Source organism: Globicephala melas, chromosome 16 (assembly GCF_963455315.2).
Source record: "Globicephala melas chromosome 16, mGloMel1.2, whole genome shotgun sequence".
NCBI classification, from domain to species: domain Eukaryota; kingdom Metazoa; phylum Chordata; class Mammalia; order Artiodactyla; family Delphinidae; genus Globicephala; species Globicephala melas.
Window position 1 is genome coordinate 4,495,310 of NC_083329.1, and position 19,240 is coordinate 4,514,549.

The 19,240-nt window shown below is 46.8% G+C and overlaps 1 protein-coding gene across 1 annotated transcript; it reads left to right on the forward strand.

Annotated features, from left to right (window-relative positions):
• The first annotated feature begins 4,930 nt into the window (after window positions 1-4,930).
• CLRN3 (clarin 3) lies at window positions 4,931-17,755 on the forward strand. The gene is made up of 3 exons (XM_030831946.2): window positions 4,931-5,159; window positions 11,537-11,716; window positions 17,475-17,755. Exons 1-3 carry the CDS (start codon window positions 4,931-4,933, stop codon window positions 17,753-17,755), a joined length of 690 nt encoding a protein of 229 aa, XP_030687806.1.
• Window positions 17,756-19,240: the final 1,485 nt, after the last annotated feature.

The following is a 19,240-nucleotide window of genomic DNA, read 5'->3' on the forward strand; positions in this document are numbered from 1 at the left end:
GAATTAATTAAAAATAGTAAAATAAATCCTGTTACATTCTTTAGAGTTCTAGGCGCTGTAAGATGTATACTTGCGATTTAAAAAAAAATGTTAACCTTTAATAACCCACATGACAAACAAAAGAAGAAATCAGCAGCCTTAAATTGTAGAAATAAACAAGAAAGCTAACGGCTTGTCCCAGTGCTTTATCAGCTAGACTAGCACTTTCCAAAGCAAGAATCCTTTAGTAACGATATGTTGTGGAGGAAGATAGAGATGATTGTATATGGTAGACAGTACAAAACGGCCATTTTTAAACTTCAGATATGAGTTGCATATTTATTTTCATGTATTTATTTTCATATTGGTACATCATCTGAGCTTTTATGACAAGTAGGCTAATGGAGATAGTATCATAGCCAATTAATTTGTAAAAATATGAATATAGAAAAAATATTAAGGAATTAGAGGTGGGAATTCACATCTGTCAAAAATGGCACCAGTAGAGCTGGAATGATGGAATTGTGGGAAGTCTGGAGCCAGGGCCACTGCCCAGGCACTGACGTGACCTTCAACCCAGATTTTGGTCTTGTTCTCCAGTCTATGAAGTCTTTGTGTTCCGGACTGTGCTCTATTTGCAGCAGCCTCTATACCACAGGCTCTGACATCACTTTTCTTTTGTCTGCCACACCCAGCTCTGTCTATCTCAGCCCATACTTCATGCAAGCCCTGCCCCTGGGGGAGTCCCCGGACATCTTTCACTCTTAACAGAGTGGAAGACGGTCCCCAGTGTCAAGCCCTCTGAGATTCCCAAACCTAGTTGGAAAAGGTCCTTGACTTGAAGCAAGATCAGAGATTCTGCCTCCCCAAACTCAAATGAATCAAAACCAAGACCACCTCCCCCCAACTCTAAGAGGTATGTGTGTGACAGCTTTAGAGCTAATAAAATGTCAAGAGATTTCTGGGGTAGAGGCATGTAATTATTTTTTGCAATAACTTAAAGCTGAGAGGATAAAAGTTCTGGACAAGGATGAAAGTCCATGAACTCAGGAGCAGATCCAAAAGAAACATAACCAGGAGAGAGAACAAGACAGGTGGCCTTGTCTGAGGCCCTGTACCAGGTTATGCATGGGACTTCCCTTACCTGAAACGTATGTGAGCTTAAGTCAACTTGATTTAGGTATTTTGTCAAACCTCTGTACATTCTTTCCTCCTGGATGCATTCAGCAGAAAAAGTGAAAGAAAGTCATCCAGCCAAAAACTGAAGCTTGGTGAAGAAAAGACAAAGTGAGCCCAGAGAAGGTAAGAAGAATATCAGTGGAAATCACTCACAATGTATTAGAACAAAGCAATGGTTGGACAGAACTGCCCAGGTTAAGCATAAGCGAGGTAAAAAGAAATGCCAAGGGGACTATGTAAGCATACAGCCAAAGGAAAGAAAGACGGAGTAAACCCTCTGGGGTTGGGAAAACAAAATCCAATGAACAGTTTCCTCTGCATGTATTATGCTATGTAAAGACTTATAATAAGAAGAATTTATTAAAATAAGAAATGAATAATGAGATGATAAAACAATAGAAACAAACTGAAACTCCAAACCACACAATTTCAGGTTAAATACATAAGCTAGAAAAAGACTAGCTATTCCCACAGAGGAGAGTGATGGTGAGTGCAGAGGAAGAAGGTGAAGAGACCAAAGCAATTAGAGAGAGATGGTGGATGTGCAGGTCAAAGATAACCCAACCCAAGAATGACTGATGTGCCTCAAGGTAAGATTTCAGCAAATGGGGCTCACAATTCAGAAATATGATACAGAAAAAATGTATCTGCCATGAACTGAGGGAACAGATTGAAAAAATAACTTAAGAATGAGAAAAAAGATGATACAGAACAATCTATACAACATGTATTCAGGTCAAGCTACTGCATTTCATGAATAAAGGCTTTTATCACTATGCTATCAGAATAAGAAAGTCACAGTCAGAGAGAAGAAATAAAGCTGACTTCAGACTCCTCCACAGCAACATTCAATGTCAAAAGACAACAGAGTAATATGCACAAAATTTTGAGGGGAAGAAAATGTAGCAGCCATGCTGTCGTTCAAGAATAAAACGACTTCTGACCCTGATGGAGGAACAGGGACCGGATTGGCCGTCCAGTAATAAAACAGAAAATTATATATATTAAAAAAAAAAGGGTTTCTAGACACTGGACATTAGGCAGAATAGGGCTTTAATTCCTGAAAGAAAAGAAAAAAATGAGGTTTTACTGACCACTGCACCAGGGAGTTTTCAAGGAGGAATTCACAGGCAATGGTGCAAGAGAAGAAACCAGGAAGAGCCAGTAATCATCTGGAGTTGAAGAGAAAGAGATCAGAGTTTGGGGAAGCAAAAGTGGCTAAAATGGGTGGTGTAGAGTCCTGGAGAGAGATGGCTGCCCGGGCAAGCTCTAGAGATCTGCAGGGAGATCCCTCAAATCTTTGGTTGCGTGCTGGTCCATAAGGGTTAGAGGAAGCCATCTGAGGTCACAGGAAAAGAGCCACTGGAAAGCAGTGTGAGAAACAGTTCCTGGAGTTGACACAGAGCTGGGAAGAAAGACTTTGCAATAGAGAATCCAGAAAGAGACCCACACAATGTGGCCATCTGATTTTCAACAAAGATGCCAGATGCCAAGACAATCTATCAGGGAAAGGGTAATCTTTTCAAGAAATCAAGCTGAAACAATTGCATCCCCACATGTATAAGAATGAATCTCAGCCATTACTTCATACTCTATTAAGAAAAAAACCTCAAAATAAGCAAATAACCATAAATGTGGGAATTTAAATGATAAAACTTCTAGAAGAGCGCATAGGAGAAAAATACCTTTGCAATCTTGGGTTAGGCAAAGATTTCTTAAATATGACATTTAAAGCACAATCCACAAAATGAAAACAATTGGTACTTAGACTTCCCCCAAATTAGAAAATTTTTCTCTTCAAAAGATACTACAAAGAATATGAAAAGATAAGCCAGAGACTGGGAGAAAATAGTCGCAAAACATATATCTAGTAAAGGACTTACACACAGAATGTACCATATGAAAAACTCTTAAAACTAAAATGTCCACGACAAGGATGTGTATAAATAAATTCTGATTACTTCATACAATGGTGAACCTGATGTATTGGCAGGAAAGGGAGTCCTATGACAAACTGTTGAGAGTTTTAACAAGATTATGAAATAGAACATGGAGTAGAACTTGATTTTAATATAAACGTGTATGGGCATAAGGATATGGGTATAAAAGTTATTGCCCAAGTATGAACACAATTTTTTCTTTTAGGATGAATTTTTAAATTATATTTGCTTTCTTCCTTTTTTTGTGAGTTCCATTTGATATTTTTTCTAACGAGCATATATAATGCTTGTATCATGATATAAAATTATTTTCAGACTGGAAGAAGGACTAGAAGGACAGAACTACGGAAATTCTGTCCTATCCCTAAAAATGTAGTTAAAATGAATAGACTTAAGTAGAAAAAAACTAGTTTTCCCCATAATATACAACGTTGTGAAGATAAAGATGCACATTCACTGTGTTAAGGGTGTGTGGTTAACTTGGTACAACTTTTTCTGACGAGCAACTTAGCAATGCATAACAACAGCTTCAGAAAACGTTTACATGCTCTGACTCCCATCGAGAAATCTAAGCAAGGAATTATTCAGAGATACGGATGCAGGTTTATCTAGAAGGATGTTCATGCTTGTTCTTTTTCAATTATAATTTAAAGTCTGGAGCATCATAAATGCCCACCATAGTGGAGTATTTGTACGTATATCCCCGACATATACATATACATGTATATACATGTACATATATCCACTCATTCAACAAAAATTTGCTGAGTGTCTGCTGTGCCAGGCTCTTTGGCAGACCCTGGGTCTAGTGGTGCCCCAAACAAACATGTCCACCTCCTGGTCCATAGTCTAGTTATTCTAGTGGGAAAGACAGACATTATCAACTCATTCCACTAATAAGTTAGGTGCTATCCAAGAAAAGTACAGGATGAAAATGTGCATATACAATATTACTTTATAGCCAGGTAAAGAATATAATAAAAAGAAGTGTACATAATGTGCTGTGAACATCTATTTATTATCTCGAGAAATGATCTTCTTGCCAAACGGGGGACTCTCTCTGAGGGCCAGAAATGATCATTTACAAACTATTCGCCACTCAACAGGGAGAATGGAGTCACAAAGGCTTAAAGCAGAAATGTTCAGAACCACTTCCATCCGAGAACTAAAGAGAAAGAGAGATGAAACCTCTCAAGTTATAATTTAAATAATGTGCAGGTGTGATCCAATTTGAAAGAGGAAATTTGAAAGGAGCACTTCTTTATCAAGGTCTAAAAATAAGGTGTCAACTTTTCTCTTTCCACTCTCCAGTATCTCTAGCAAGAGCTTCATCTCCTTAGGGTTTCCTTTTGGAACACTTGTTAAGGTCAAGTCATTAACCTTGGCAGGTGGGACTCTATGTTGTCGGCTGCTAGAATCAGCAACATTTGGGGGGTACGGATCCTCTGCTCCCTCATTATTTAGGAATTCTAGTTCTCTCCTGACGTGATAGGCTGAACTTTCTTCCAAGGCACTTGAAAAAGAGTTATAAATTAATTGTGTGATTGAGGAAGTCTTGGAAAGACCATGCCTACCCCCTTGTTCCTGCTGGTTGGCTGTAACCATAGCAACCTCTTACTCCAGACCAAAGTTCAGCTACTGTAAATCTTTATGACCGTGTTCATAGTCCAATGTTCGTTAGTATGACCCTTCCTCATGGAGAGAGAGGTTTTATATTTTACAAGCAAGTGTTAGACTCCATTTCTAAATACTGGACTCCAAATGAGAAGGTCCAGAAATATTATAAAAAGATCTTTGTTTTTTTACCCTAGGATCCTCATTTTCCTGAGACGATGCCTACGGCAACGAAAAGATTGACGTTCTTAACCAGCTTTGTCACAAGCTTGGGGGCTTTAATCGTAATTTGTTCTATTCTCACAACTCAAGAATGGATCCGCAGTACGGTTGTCATTAGTGAGACTTCTTCGAATGGTAGCGTGATTATCACCTACGGACTCTTTCGTGGGAAGAGTATTCAAGAATTGAATCATGGACTTGCAGAATCAGACAAAAATTTTGAAGGTAAATCAACACTCATTTGAATGGATACAGTGAGATTGAATTAACTGGGGAAGATTCATACCCTCCTGTGTTTCGGCCCAATAGCCCTTCAAAAATAATTTCCTTGTGAACTTAGCTGGGCTGTAGATATGAAAGCATAGTTTTAATTTTGAAAATTCACGGAATCATTATTTCAGCTTCCTCGGTTCTGGTTGTGTCTATTAGCAAAACAGTCTAAATCATTCTAGGAGAGGCTATGCTTAAACAGTACTACAGAGTGTATTGATAGGGAAATAGTTAAGTAAAAATATGGAGCACCAATGTGGTGCTCTACAGACAGTAGCGACAGCATTTTTAACCGTATTGACTGTGGATTTTTAGTTGGAGCAAGAACCTCTGTCCAGAACTTAATTACTGGCATCTATGCAAGGAAAAAATAAAGTGGAAGATATGGACAATTTCTTAGCCTTATATCTCAAGTTCATTTCTTTCACTGATTTGAATTTGCAGTCTTACCTCCAAAATATCTCATTGCTGTTGGAATTGATATTAAATTTCCATTAAGTCTATTAATCGAATATTTTACAGGAATTCCTAAATTTTTTTTCTGATTTCATACACACTAATGTCCTAGTCTCAATGGGAGGAAAACAAAAATTCCTTGAGAACGATAAGTTGAATTTAGCTATTTGTTTGGCATTTGAAGTTTGAATATATACCGTTATGTTTTCTAAATTTAAAACCAAATTTGTAACTTGTTTACCACCTTAAATGGACTTTTTTCGAAGGGTGTTGCGTGCAGTTCACTACACAGGGTTTATCAGGTATTATGCAGTCATTACCTCTTTCCTTATAAACATACATCATTTTCTGCCTTATACAAATGTAATGTTTAGCCCTCATTCCGTGCATAATGGTGGGACATTAGCTTTTGACATTAGCTCCAAGTTCTAGCTCTAATTTGTGACTTTATTAATGAAATGATTTCCTTAAATCCAGAGCAACATACTTATATTTCCAAATTACAAATTTGCCTTTTAGACTTTAGCAAAAGCAACGTCTCGCCCAGTATTTTAGCAGCGTTACACATCTCCTCCGGTACCAGCCTCAGGTCCTCAGGAAAATGAGGAATATTTTCTTTGCGGCGACTAGAAAAGAAGACTTTCAAAGGTTCACTACCATTTTCAGTTCTGTGAATAGCATTGGCGAAACCAAAACTTGTTCAACTTCCTGAATTTCCAGACACTTGTAAAATTTTTAAAATACGAGAAAACAGCCTGTGAATTTTTTGATTTTCATACAGTGTCTGTTTGGAACCAGTTGGCTCCAATTTGAGATAACTGGCTTCAATGAGATCCCTGACTCCCTACATCCAGAGCAGCACCGAGGAGGCCCGGGTGGGTCAGCGCCTGGTTCTAGAACCCCATGGGAGTGACGTGGGCACAGTGGCTTTGGGAGGGCAGGGACAGCTGTGGTCAAGGATAGCTCTGAAGGTGGCAGGCAGTCCCGTGGGCCCACAGAGGAGGTGGAATATTTGCATTTGCTTTGCCTGGCTCTCTATTTTTACTCTTTTCTCTCCTTTTCTTTTTTATTTTTCCTACTTTTCCTCTTTTCCCCAGAGAACCACATTCCAACTTCAAGTCACTGCCTCCAGTCACCCCAGGGGCTGTAGAAAATAAACGACCTCCCAGGCACTGAGATGCTGCACAATTGCCGGGCGTTCAAATCTGCTAGGGACACCTCAGAGCCCAGGGGGTCTTCAGTGTTGATGGTTTTAGCAGTCATTGAACTGGGAACACTTGCAAACAGTCCTCTCGGAGAGGGAAAAGTCACATAACCCAAATGTAGACGGTGGTTCAGCTGGTGCAGGTGTGCGGACATGGTCCCCCGGGAGCAGATCTGCAAACACGCAGTGAGACAGGTTCTTTAGGACCACACGGGCTTATTTCCAATCAGAAACCAACCGTTGGCAGTACAATAAAATCATCGTATAAATGCCACTTTCCTGCCCTGCTGTGGTGGATTGCCTTTTCCTATGAGAAGTTAACCATGTCAGTTTCTTAGCTAGGATGAGTTCACACTGAAATCTCCAAAGAGTAATGAATATTGCAAAGCTCTGCTATATTTCTACATAGGATTTATCACATGGTGCCGATTTGGGGCTGCAGATTTTGAAATGAAGTGATGATGGCTGAGTTCAACTTGCCAAAATAATTCAGCCTACAATACGCCAATTGGTGAGGAAAAGAATCAGTCCAACCTGGGGAGGAAGCTCTCCGGGGTGTAGCTAGATTGTTCGGGCAGCTCAGGCTCACCAGAAGCTCTACTAGCCTCATCCAGAGGCATCCCAGCTGGTCCAACACCCAGATGAAAAGTGCCAGGTGTCCACCCGTGAGCACGTTGCCTTGCTACTCCAAAGATTCCGGATATTTAGTTTTGCTTCAGAAAAACCTTCCTGAGCAACTACTATGTGAGTGAGGGGCTTGGATCCCAAGCGGAACTGCACAGAGCTGGGTTGCTCACCACCTAGTCTTTCTAGAGAAAGGCCCGGACCCCATCAGTTAAATCCATCAGCCCGCACTACCTGTAGGACAAAGGTGTGTGCAGGTCCTTATGAGAACAAGGGGCAGTTTCACCCCAAATGTGCCTCCCCCTGCCCACCAGTCTCTTTTCACTACCTACCCCTTTTGTTCCGGGGGAACTCAAAGTTGTACTATTGGCTCAAGCTAAAAATAATGAGGAAAGTGAGTCTGCTGCAAAAACCAATGAACTGCAAGATTGACTGAACTGAAGAAATGAGGTTTCTATCTCCAGAATTTACAAAAAGCCCCTTCTTACTTCTCCTATCTGTCCACCCCACCCCATACACATCCCACACTTTCCCTCGGGGTGGGAGCGACATATCATTTACCCCCAGAGACATGACCACACTGGGCGGTGTAGCAGAAAAGGGCAGAAAAAGCTTTCCCCCATCCTTCTCTCTGAGACACCCCTCGTCAATTTCCTAGAGGCTGAAGCCATCAGCTGGGACGTCCTGGGAGAGCTCCTAGGCCACACTCTGGGATCCATGGAGTTAATGAGCCCTTCCAGGGATACACTGTGGTCCAGGGACTGAGAAGCTCCACTGGGTCAGGCCCCCTGGTGACCAGGTGCTTGAGGAGGGGGTGGAGACCATTCCTCCGCACAAGAAAGCCACCAGCTCTCCCTCAATTTCCGAGGACTTCCTGAAAACCAGAGCTAGAAGGGCCAGATGGCCAGTGGGGCTTGAGTATAAATGTCCAGGCACAGGAAGCCCGGATGTCCGGATGACCCCCATTTGTGCGCTGCCCACCACCCAGTCCATTTCGGCCTCCCAGCTGCGGGAGCCGTGGCCTCCTTCCCCGGGGGCTGCCAGAATCCGAGTGATTAGTTTCAATTGTGGGGTGGCTTTCTCGATTCCGTCGCTTGACCCCTCAAAGGAAGGAAGAAGAACAGAATGTATTTGCTAATTTTGTAGGCAGAGAGCAGCTGTCAGATGCGGTGGAGTTTGATTGTGATTTCATTCTTGCCAACTTTCACTGAATTCCCAGCTTTCATTGTCTGAGTTCTGAGCCAGGAAGGGGAGGGGAGATACAGCTGTCATACCTGTGTGGCAGGGAATTCAGAAGGCTGAACTAGAATTTGGAAATATGGCTGTTAAAATTAAGATAAATTGTCACATGAATTCATAGAAAAGTGTGAGTCAGTAGGCTCCAAATGGACTCCCTTTTGAGAACTGATGTCTAATAGATGTTACCAACAGTCAGAAAGAAAGCCAAGGGCTGCCCTGGTGGCGCAGTGGTTGAGAGTCCGCCTGCCGATGCAGGGGACACGGGTTCATGCCCTGGTCCGGGAGGATCCCACATGCCGTGGAGTGGCTGGGCCCGTGAGCCATGGCCGCTGAGCCTGCGTGTCCGGAGCCTGTGCTCTGCAACGGGAGAGGCCACAACAGTGAGAGGCCCGCGTACTGAAAAAAAAAGAAAGCCAAACCTGACTGTCACTTTCTAATTTACTATGAAAAGATGGAATGTTCACCATTTGCAAATGAACATCCATTTACAGCTTTTAATAAGAAAATTTCCCCAGGGAAACTTGGTGCTTTGGACACAGGACATTTTTCCCAGGCTGAAATTTTTATTTTCTAGTTAAGTATCCAAATTTTGTCTTATTGGCTAAGGACAGAGGACATTTAGTCCCCGGCAAACTTCTGATTCAATGCTGGAGTTCCCTCCTTCATGCTCAGGCAGAGGCTGTGGGATTGTGGAAAAAAGGGGAGTGGTTCTTGCCAGCGGTGACTAAGTTTGAAACATCTGCAGTATTTGACCCTGCACCTCTGAACAGGTGTGTCCTGCTTCTTGTTTTTCCTATTCTGGTGTCATCTTCCACGAGCTGCAAAATAGACATCACAGCCATGCCAAGCCCTCACCACTGCATCTCCGGGGTGCGCCAGGCAAAGGAGCTAGAGCCTCGGGCTTGAGGGCAGGGCCTTCGGAGCTGTCCCAGCCCAGATGGCTTCCCGGAGGGCAGGGGGCCCATCGGGCCCCACCCATCCCCATGCAGGCAACAGGGGGTAGCAGAGAGGACAGCATTCTCAGTTTAACCAATGCCTTTCAGAGTTCTTACCTGGAGTGCATAGCAAAGGGGACTGCGCTGAGAACTTAGCCCTTCCCATGGGTTAATAACAGAAACAGTGACGAGGGCTGGGCACTGCTAGGCATGAGCAGACTGGACGTGTGTGCACTGAACTTTGCACCCAGTCCCATCTCACTGAGTGGTGAACTCATGGCCTCCGTGTTGCTGAACTGGTTTTTCCCTCTTCTATCCTCTCTGGTCTCCCGTGGGGTTTGAAGGGCTGTAGCTGTGCTCACGGGAGACCATACCCACATTTCTTTTCTCCCGCCCCTTGTCTTTCCTGACTCCTTTCTTGTCCGCTGGCCACACCCTCCTGCCTGCCTCTATCCCTGCTCTGTGTGGAGACACTTCCAGCCCTGGGCTTGGCCACGTGACTTGGCCATCAGGATGAATTCTCTCACACACGAGGGTCTTTACAGCCAGATTCCCAGCGTCCAGATGTCTGAAGGCAGATTTGCTGGCCAAAGCTCTCTCATGCCCACCCTCTGTCCGATGACAGGAAATTTACCTCCCTCGCAAAGTACCGCTGATGTAAAAAGAAAAACATCTGAACTAATAACATGTGGGTATTCAGAGGTGGAGAGAGGATGGACCCCGCACAAGTATTGTCACGTCTTATCGGGAGAGTTGAGCCCGTCTGGCCAGCACGGGTAGGGAGGTAAAGTCAGACTAAACGTGTGTGCAGAGTCGGGGCCAGGCTGGCGGGGGCTTTGGAATCCCGTCTTACGAAGAACACATTGGGGTTTATATCCCTTTTCAAATACTGGGAAAGGCTCCAGGCAGGAGAGGAGGGAGTGGATTCTGCGTCGCTCCAAAAGGAGCGTTAGGATCCAGGGTAAATGTTGTAGAGACGCAGAATGAAAAACCTTTAAATGACTAAGGAGACGCAGTGATGGAAAAGGCTACCTTGCAAAGAGAGGGCTCCTTGCTGCCAGGACACGTTTCAGGAGGAGGCTCCAGGTCTCCCCTGGCTCCCAGGGCCCCGTTCCTGAAAATGTGCCACATCCAGAGCGGAGCAAGAAGGCTTCCGTGGCCGTCCTGGTTTCCGTTCCTTAAAGCTGCTCCGGCGTGAAGATGTGAGAGGCTCCTGCCCTCTTCCAGGGGACCTGAAAATCAGGAATGGAAAGAAGGAAGCTTTTCCTTTTCCCTTCCCACCCCCATCGTGGTTCTAACACCTTGTAATTCCCAATGATGGTGTTAGTACATTACTAAAGACTCTGAAATCTTTCTCCCAATTTACTTTTTCCCTTCTGTCGCTGCCGTGACTTTCACAGAACCTCTCGGTAAACACTCTATTGAATGTGGTGGCAAATCTCCTAAGGGCCTGAGACACACTGGCTGTCCTTGGAGATGTTTACAAATGCATGGCTGGGTTTCCAGGTAAGTGTGGGGAGAGCGTGTCTCAGGTGTCTGCTCATTTTGTAAACAAAGGAGGGAGCGGAGGAAACAGATGCCTGGGGAGGCTGGCGGGTGGTGGTTAGAAAGGGGAGAATGGCAAAAGCAGGAACTGGTGGCAAACGGCCCAGGGCACCTGCGTTTCATTTTACGCAAGTGCATATCCACGTCTGGAGCTCCCCTGCGCTTAAGAAATATGCAAATTTTATGAAAAGGCTGACAGTTTCTAACCCCAGTGCCTAAGAGGGTAGAATGGGGAAGGAGGCAGCATGGGGTGTGTGAGGGTGGACCTGCCCTTGGTCCAGAGCTGGTCTTTGCATTCGGTGCCGCGTACTTACCAAACATTGCTTTAGTTTTAGGAACATTGAGCAGTTCTTCCCCAAAGACTCTGCACTTGGTGGTCATCCTGTTCCTGGTCCTTAGTTTGCTCACTTCGCTGTTGAGCTCTGTGTTCACCTTCTACAACAGCTTCAGCAACCCCTATCAGACGTTCTTGGGACCGATGGGGGTGTACACCTGGAACGGACTCAGCGGTGAGTATCGTTGAGAGGACGTGCTCTCTGCCTCTGTCCCCCTGCTTCCCTCTCACACTCGTGGACACACACGGTCACGGTCGAGCCATGGGCGTTAAGAGGGCCCCCTGTGTGCTGAGTTGCGTGCTGGGGGCTGAGGTTTATTTTTGTAAACTTACAGCATTTATTCAGTCTCTTTGGAAATAAAATTCTGTTTTAGGTGCCCAGGTAAGAGACCAGAGTGAGGTGAGGAAGGCATGTTAGGTGTTAAAATACATGCCATACCGAGGCTTTGCTTTGGAGTATCTGGTGTAAGGAGTTGAACAAAAAAAACACATGCATCCACAAAACATTCACTGGGCTCCTGTGGCGTGCTTGACTCCACATTAGGCTCCACGTGATGTGTGGAAGTCAACACGTGAACACACATGCACACACATGCACGTGTGTTATTTAGTCTCCTTCTTGCCCTCGTAGAACAGCAGTCAACTTGACAAAATCTAAACCTGATCGTGGCACAGAGAGCCACCAAGAATGTCATTTTGGAGAATCTGGGGCCAATGCCCTTCTTGTGGGCAACCTGTGAGTCCCGGATGTTGCTGGGCGGTGTTGCTAGGTTGTGTTACTTGTTTGCTGGGAAAGGTATTGGGGTGAGGGATGGGAAGTGGAGCTCAGCTTGAGTCACAGTGTTTTGGACTTTCTCTGGGTCTCATGGACTCTGTGGCCACTGTGTCTGCCCAGGGAGGTGGTCACATGGGAGCCTCGTTGCCCCTGCCGGGCAGCCGGGTTTCTCCTGGTCTTTCCCTCCCTCCACGAGAACCTGATCTCGAGATCGAATCAGAAGCAGCCCATCCTACTAACTGGACGGGTCTGGAGGTGCTTGCGTGTAAGCCACAGGTGGTGCATTTTTTAAAAAATAGGTTACTTTATTTATTTATTTATTTTTATAAATTTTTTTTTTCATTTTATTTTTGGCTGCGTTGGGTCTTCGCTGCTGCGCACGGGCTAATTGCAGTGAGCTGTGGCTACTCTTTGTCGCGGTGCGCGGGCTTCTCATTGCGGTGACTTCTCTCGTTGCAGAGCATGGGCTCCAGGCGCATGGGCTTCAGTAGTTATGGCTCGTGGGCTCAGTAGTTGTGGCTCACGGGCTCTAGAGCATAGGCTCAGTAGTTGTGGAATATGGGCTTAGTTGCTCTGCGGCATGTGGGATCTTCCTGGACCAGGGCTCGAACCCGTGTCCCCTGCAGTGGTGGATTCTTAACCACTGCGCCACCAAGGAAGCCCGGTGGTATATTTTTAACACAGACCAGGAACGTTCAGGGACAAAGAAAGGTGCCCTGGATATTAGGCTGTAAGGAAGCCTCAGAGGAGGCGCTCTGGGCAGCAGCTTTCCCCTGTCCTCCTGCTGAGAGGCCATCCTCACACTGGCCGCTGCAGGTGGCTGGAGGGGCCCCTGTGCTGGGGCTCCCAGCGGTGCTGTGCTGAGAACGAACACCCGGCTCTTGGGGGAGGGAAGCCCTGACTGCAGCCCTGGCTGGTGCGAGTGTGTAAACACTTCCACTGCGGCCTTTTTCAAGCTAATGGTTGAGGAGATGTGTGAGCCAGTCCCAGCCCAGCAGGGATACAAGGGAGAGCCACGCAACTCACTGCTCAAGCAAGCGCAGCTCATAACTATCGTGCACCGCAAGGGTGGAAACTTGGGCTGCCCTGGGCAAGCCTGCACCGCAGCCACGTCGCACGCTCCCCCCTCAGCTCTGAGCGTTTGGTGTCAGGCTGGTGTAGCCACATCCACACGTGACCAGCCCTTTCCTTTCTTCCTGTGATTTTATTTCCCGGTGGTAAAAACAAACAAATGCCCCAATGTAAAGGGCATCTGCTGTGGGCCAGGCACGACAGTCCCTCGGAATGAGTATTCCTGCTTCCTGGCTCACAGTGGAGCTGAGGGAATTGGCTCTAAACTCAGATCCTCATCCGGATGCCAGGGTTCCTTGCCCCAAGCTGTTTCTGGGAGGCTCGTTCACCTCCGTCAACCAACGCAAAGGAAAGACTCATTGGCACTCTTTGCCAGGGTAAAACATAGACGATTTTAATTCTTGCTCATCTGATCAAGAAGCTTCAGGTACAGCTGGATCCAGGGTCTCAGCCAGCACCGTCAGAACTCTGCTCTCCTCCAGTGTCCCCTCTATCATTAAGCAGCTGGGCTGGTCCTCTTAAAGGCAAGTGGGCTGCCAGCCCTTCTTGGCCCATCACCGATGCAGCAACCCCAGGAGGAAAGACGACTTTTCCCCCCAAGTCTGACTCTCACTGGAATTGCCCTTCTCCATTTTTGGAGCAAAGCTCCATGGCCGGCAGGGTGGAATTCACTGACTGAGCCCCTTGGCAGAGAACTGGCCACCTGGGAGCTGGGGAGGATGGATCTGAGAGGAACGTCGGGCTCTCGGACCAGACGGGAAGGTCCGATGTGGGCCCAGTGGGACAAAGCCGGCCCCCATTCCTCTGTCTGCACCTGCAGGGCTCGGAGCACATCCCTTCATGTTGGCAGGAGGGAGCCCCAGGCTTTCAGCCTCTTTCTCCATGGCTGAGTCTAAGCTGGCTTTGCACAGGGCACGTTTGTGGAGGAAAACATGGAAAATGGGGCCTGCAGCCCCCCTCACCGCCATCCCCACCTGCTTCTAACAACAAAGAATTGTTTGCCAGGCAGCAAACTCTGGCCACGTTCCCTCCCAGGCTTGGGGCAAGTTCTGACACACAGAGGGGCTGTGAGCTGGGCAGAAACACACTCGGAGACTTTGCCTTTGCCTCTCTGTTCAGCCTTTGGCTTTGCCTCTGAAGGCCCTCACAGCCTCCGGCTTCGATAGGGCAGACTTGGGCCCCGAGTTTGGTCGGAGAACTTAGTGAAAACTCAGCTCATGGGAGGCTCAGCCTTCAGGGGGTTTTGGCCACAGAGATGCCATCACTGTGTCCTTGACTTGGATCACCGTGGGGAGAGGGCAGGGGTCAGGCTGCCCTCAGGGGTCCTGGAGGCAGAGGGAAGGGCCACACACCCCTCTCCAGGCTGGGCTTGGACACCCTCTCCTTGGCTGCAGGGAAGAAGAGGGAGTGGTTTGCTAGTTGGTTGCTGAAGGATCGGGAGGGGGTTCTCCTTTTTTGAAAAATTTATTTATTTATTTTTGGCTGCGTTGGTCTTTGTTGCTGCGCGCAGGCTTTCTCTAGTTGCGGCGAGCGGGGGCTACTCTTCGTTGAGGTACACAGGCTTCTCTTGTTGCAGAGCACGGGCTCTAGGCGCACGGGCTTCAGTAGTTGTGGCGCACGGGCTTCAGTAGTTGTGGCATGTGGGCTCTAGGAGCACAGGCTTCAGTAGTTGTGGCTCACGGGCTCTAGAGCGCAGGCTCAGTAGTTGTGGCGCACGGGCTTAGTTGCTCCACAGCATGTGGGATCTTCCCAGACCAGGGCTCGAACCGTGTCCCCTGCATTGGCAGGTGGATTCTTAACCACTGTGCCACCAGGGAAGCCCTGGGATTCTGCTTTGAGGAGAAAAATACCAGCATCACCTTCCGGGCCACTGTGCCCTCTGACCCCAGCCTGGCATGGCGCAACCCTGACCCCAGGGGATAGAACTGTAGTCTGAGAGATGATGGAGCCGGAGAGAATCTTGCAGACGGTGTGTCCCAACACATTTGAACCTCAGTCGAGGAACCGAGAGCAGAGAGTAACCCAGCAGGTCACACGGCCCAGTGGGGACAGGCTGGGGTGGGAAGCCAGCGTCCCGAGCCTTCAGGGCCTCCTCCTTCTACCAGGGGCTCCCTCCAGGTCCAATAGCTCTTCTGTCCCAGAGGCCGGACGACAGGCTGTGAGAGGCGTGCCCTTTCTCAGGGGGCTCAGGTCAGCATCCGTGTCCATGGCGGCCCCTCCCAATTCAAATCTAAGCATCTACTTCAGGAAAAAGCATTTAACCCATTTCCATCCTACCCCTTTATGACTAAGCTTTCATTAGAAACTTCCCAAGAGCACGATGAAGGATAATTAAGGGGTGTGAGACGCATAGCGCAGAGAGGAGGGGGTTTGTATGTACTCACTCCTTTTATTATTAAGAAATAAAACCATTAGGTTGAGGATGAAAGACCGTCATCACGGAGAGTGAGAAGTCCTCACGCAGAAGCCCTCTCATTAGGGCCTCTGGAGGGCCGTTCCCTGGGTGTGGGTTACGATCAGGACAAGTTTGATGCCAAAATGTCCTTCTAGTTCTGGGTAAATGTCAGCAGATGACGAGTCACGCAGACTGTGTCCCAAAGGACCTCCGTCCTGGGGATTCCCGGACCCGGCATGCTCAGGCCCCGCCCCGCTGGACGGTTCGCCGGCAGCATCACGCGTCTGGAATGTCTGCGTCCTGACCTTCCTTCTCCCGCCTTTTTAAACAGCTTAACTGAGATATGACTCACATACCATACAGTTCACGCGTTTAACCTGTGCCATTCAGTGGTTTTAGTATATTCACAGACCTGTGCGACCATCACCACAGTTGATTTTAGAATATTTTCATGGTCTCAAAAGGAAACTCCTCCCCCCAGGCCATCCCCAGTCCTAAGCAGCCATGAATCTACTTTGTGTCTCTAGCTCGCCCACTTTGGAGAATGAGGGATGAGGTTCAGAGAAGCTAAACTCATCTCCCAGCGCCAGTAGCTGGAGCCCTTGAACCCTGCTCTCTCTGACTCCAGAACTATGTTCCTTAACTAGGCCAAAGGAGCTTTCCAAAGTCAAAATGGTGGAATGTGCTCTAGTGAAGGACATTGTGAAGAATAAAAAAGGGAAGCTAAAAATTTTAAATGCTCTTTTTATATATATATATATGAATTCATTTAATTCTTACAACAACCCTTCCAGGTAGGTATTATTATTACTTTCTTAAACACCTTTATTGGGGTATAATTGCTTTACAATCGTGTGTTAGTTTCTGCTTTATAACAAAGTGAATCAGTTATACATACACATATGTTCCCATATCTCTTCCCTCTTGCGTTTCCCTCCCACCCTCCCTATCCCACCCCTCTAGGTGGTCACAAACCACCGAGCTGATCTCCCTGTGCTATGCGGCTGCTTCCCACTAGCTATCTATTTTACGTTTGGTAGTGTCATGGACATATACACACTACTAAAATGCTCTTCTAAAATGAATTTAGTAAAGAGATGCTTCCTGGTTAAATGCTGTGCTCTATTGTGTGTAGAATGAAATCCCAGCTCCGGAGCCGGCATTCAGAGCTCTCCAAGTGGGCTCATCCTCTGTATCCTGTGCTCAGGACCCTCAGAACCCCTCCCCATCAGATGAGCTTGTGCCTCACAGACCCGGGTGCTCTGAGTTCATCAACCACCACAAGTCTCTGTTTGGGCCGCCTTTTCTATTTGTCCTTCCTCAGCCTTCCCATCCCGCTGGTCTCTCTAGATAGTTTCCCCGTTGACCTCCGTGTCCAAGCATTTATTCATCCCTCATTCAGTACACCTGCTAGGTTCATTGCGCAGGGAAGTGGGCAGAGCAGCTCCTTCTGAAAGGGCTTGAGCTGAATGTTTGTCCCTGTCCACAACTGCCCTGCACCGTCTTTAGCATTTGGAGCCTAGAAGCTAGCTCGCGCCTTTCATTTCTTTTACATTCCCCCTAATGCTTAAAAGAGAGTAAGTCCCAGTGTAGATATTCAGTGAATACCCATAGAGTACGTGTGATAAAGGAAAACAGTGACATTAAAAAATGTATCACCATGTTATCTATGAAACTATTTCTTCCTTTCAGCATCCTTCATATTCATAAGCATGGTGCTCTTTGTGGGGAACACACAATCCAATCATCTCTCAGAGGAGCTGGCCCAGAGGCTCTACCCACTTTATCCAGCAGTCACTCACCAAGGAACCTCCCACAGTTACGGATACTCATTCTGGCTCACCCTGCTCGTCATTCTTCTAAACGTAGTCACCGCGGTCATCATCGCCTTCTTCCAGAAGGCCAGAAAGCAGTGGAAGCAGGAGCAGAAAAAGCCCATGGAATATGCCCCAAGGGATGGAATTTTATTCTGAATTCTGTACCCGCATTTGGTGGTTAGGTCTACTCTGTTGTACGCCAGCTCCCCGAGCAGTAACTGGCTGGCTTGCCTGGGTGATCGGCAGGTAAAGTGCAGGCCTGTTTGACTGTCATTCTGTGACAGCTTTTGTATCTCATGACACTATGTTCTTCATAACTGATGTACCCTTGAAAAAGGATTCTTCCCATGAGGGTGGGGAAGATGAAGAAGAAAGCTCTCCAGTCCTTGTAGTGTTCAAAGCAGTAGAATGATTGTGAGTCTATGGACCCTTCTGACCTGGTCTCAATCTCTTAGGTAATAAAGGTTTGGGTTATGCACCTTCCCTTTGAGTTGCTCGAAGCACTTTGGTACCTATGATCTCATTCACCTCAGGAGAGACCATGCATTTTTATTCCACTCTGTGAATGAAGACTTCCAGGCACAGAGAGATTCAGAACTTCTTTTTCCTAGACCAGGTGTTGGAAGCAAAAGGAGAGACCTAGGGGTGTATGACCTGGTCCTCTGGACCCTCAACTGCCCATATAACTTAAAGCCAATGGTGAGTAGAAATGCTGATATTCATTTTTGAGTTTCCAAGATGGGTTTTATTTTATTTTATTTATTTATATTTATTTATATATTTTTTTGCGGTATGCGGGCCTCTCACTGTTGTGGTCTCTCCCGTTGAGGAGCACAGGCTCCGGATGCGCAGGCTCAGCGGCCATGGCTCACGGGCCCAGCCGCTCCGCGGCATGTGGGATCTTCCCAGACCGGGGCATGAACCCGCGTCCCCTGCATCGGCAGGCGGACTCTCAACCACTGCGCCACCAGGGAAGCCCCAAGATGGGTTTTTTGTAGGGAAAAGATTAGGAAGGAAGAATATCAAGGAAAGATTAAAATTATAGCCCTACAGCCTCATTCTAAGAAGGTTAAATATATTTTTGCTTTAAAAAGATTGTGGTGAATTCAGTCAAAAGAGAAATGTCATACTGTGGTAAGTTCTAAAAACTCCATCAACCAACTCTCTGCTTAGTTGCTGCAGTGTCCCCGACACAGGTGTAGGTGGTCAGGTGGGAGTGTATCACCCATCAGCAGACTCCTGCCCAGCCAGAGGCTAAGAAATGGGTTTCAGCTCTATGGCTTGCAGGCATACCCTGATGGTTAGGTGCACAGCACAGGCGATGGGTTGCGCACAGCAGGGCAGGTGCACAGCACAGGTGATGGGTTGCCTTCTAAGAACAGGTGGGTGGAACGAGTTCATGGCCTCATGAGAGGACAGTGGGTGACCTGGAATATTTGAAAAGACACCAGATGGATTCGACCTACTTCGCCAGTAGGATATTCTCCCGGAAAATCACTTTGAGAATCTTTGGGGCTTGACAGAGCACTGACCGAATTCTGAAATAATCACCTTTCACGTCTCGATGGAACCAGAGCCAAAAGAAGCAGAATTCTCTTAGTGTAATTTACAAAGCAGCAGCTCTTTGGACAGGAGGATACA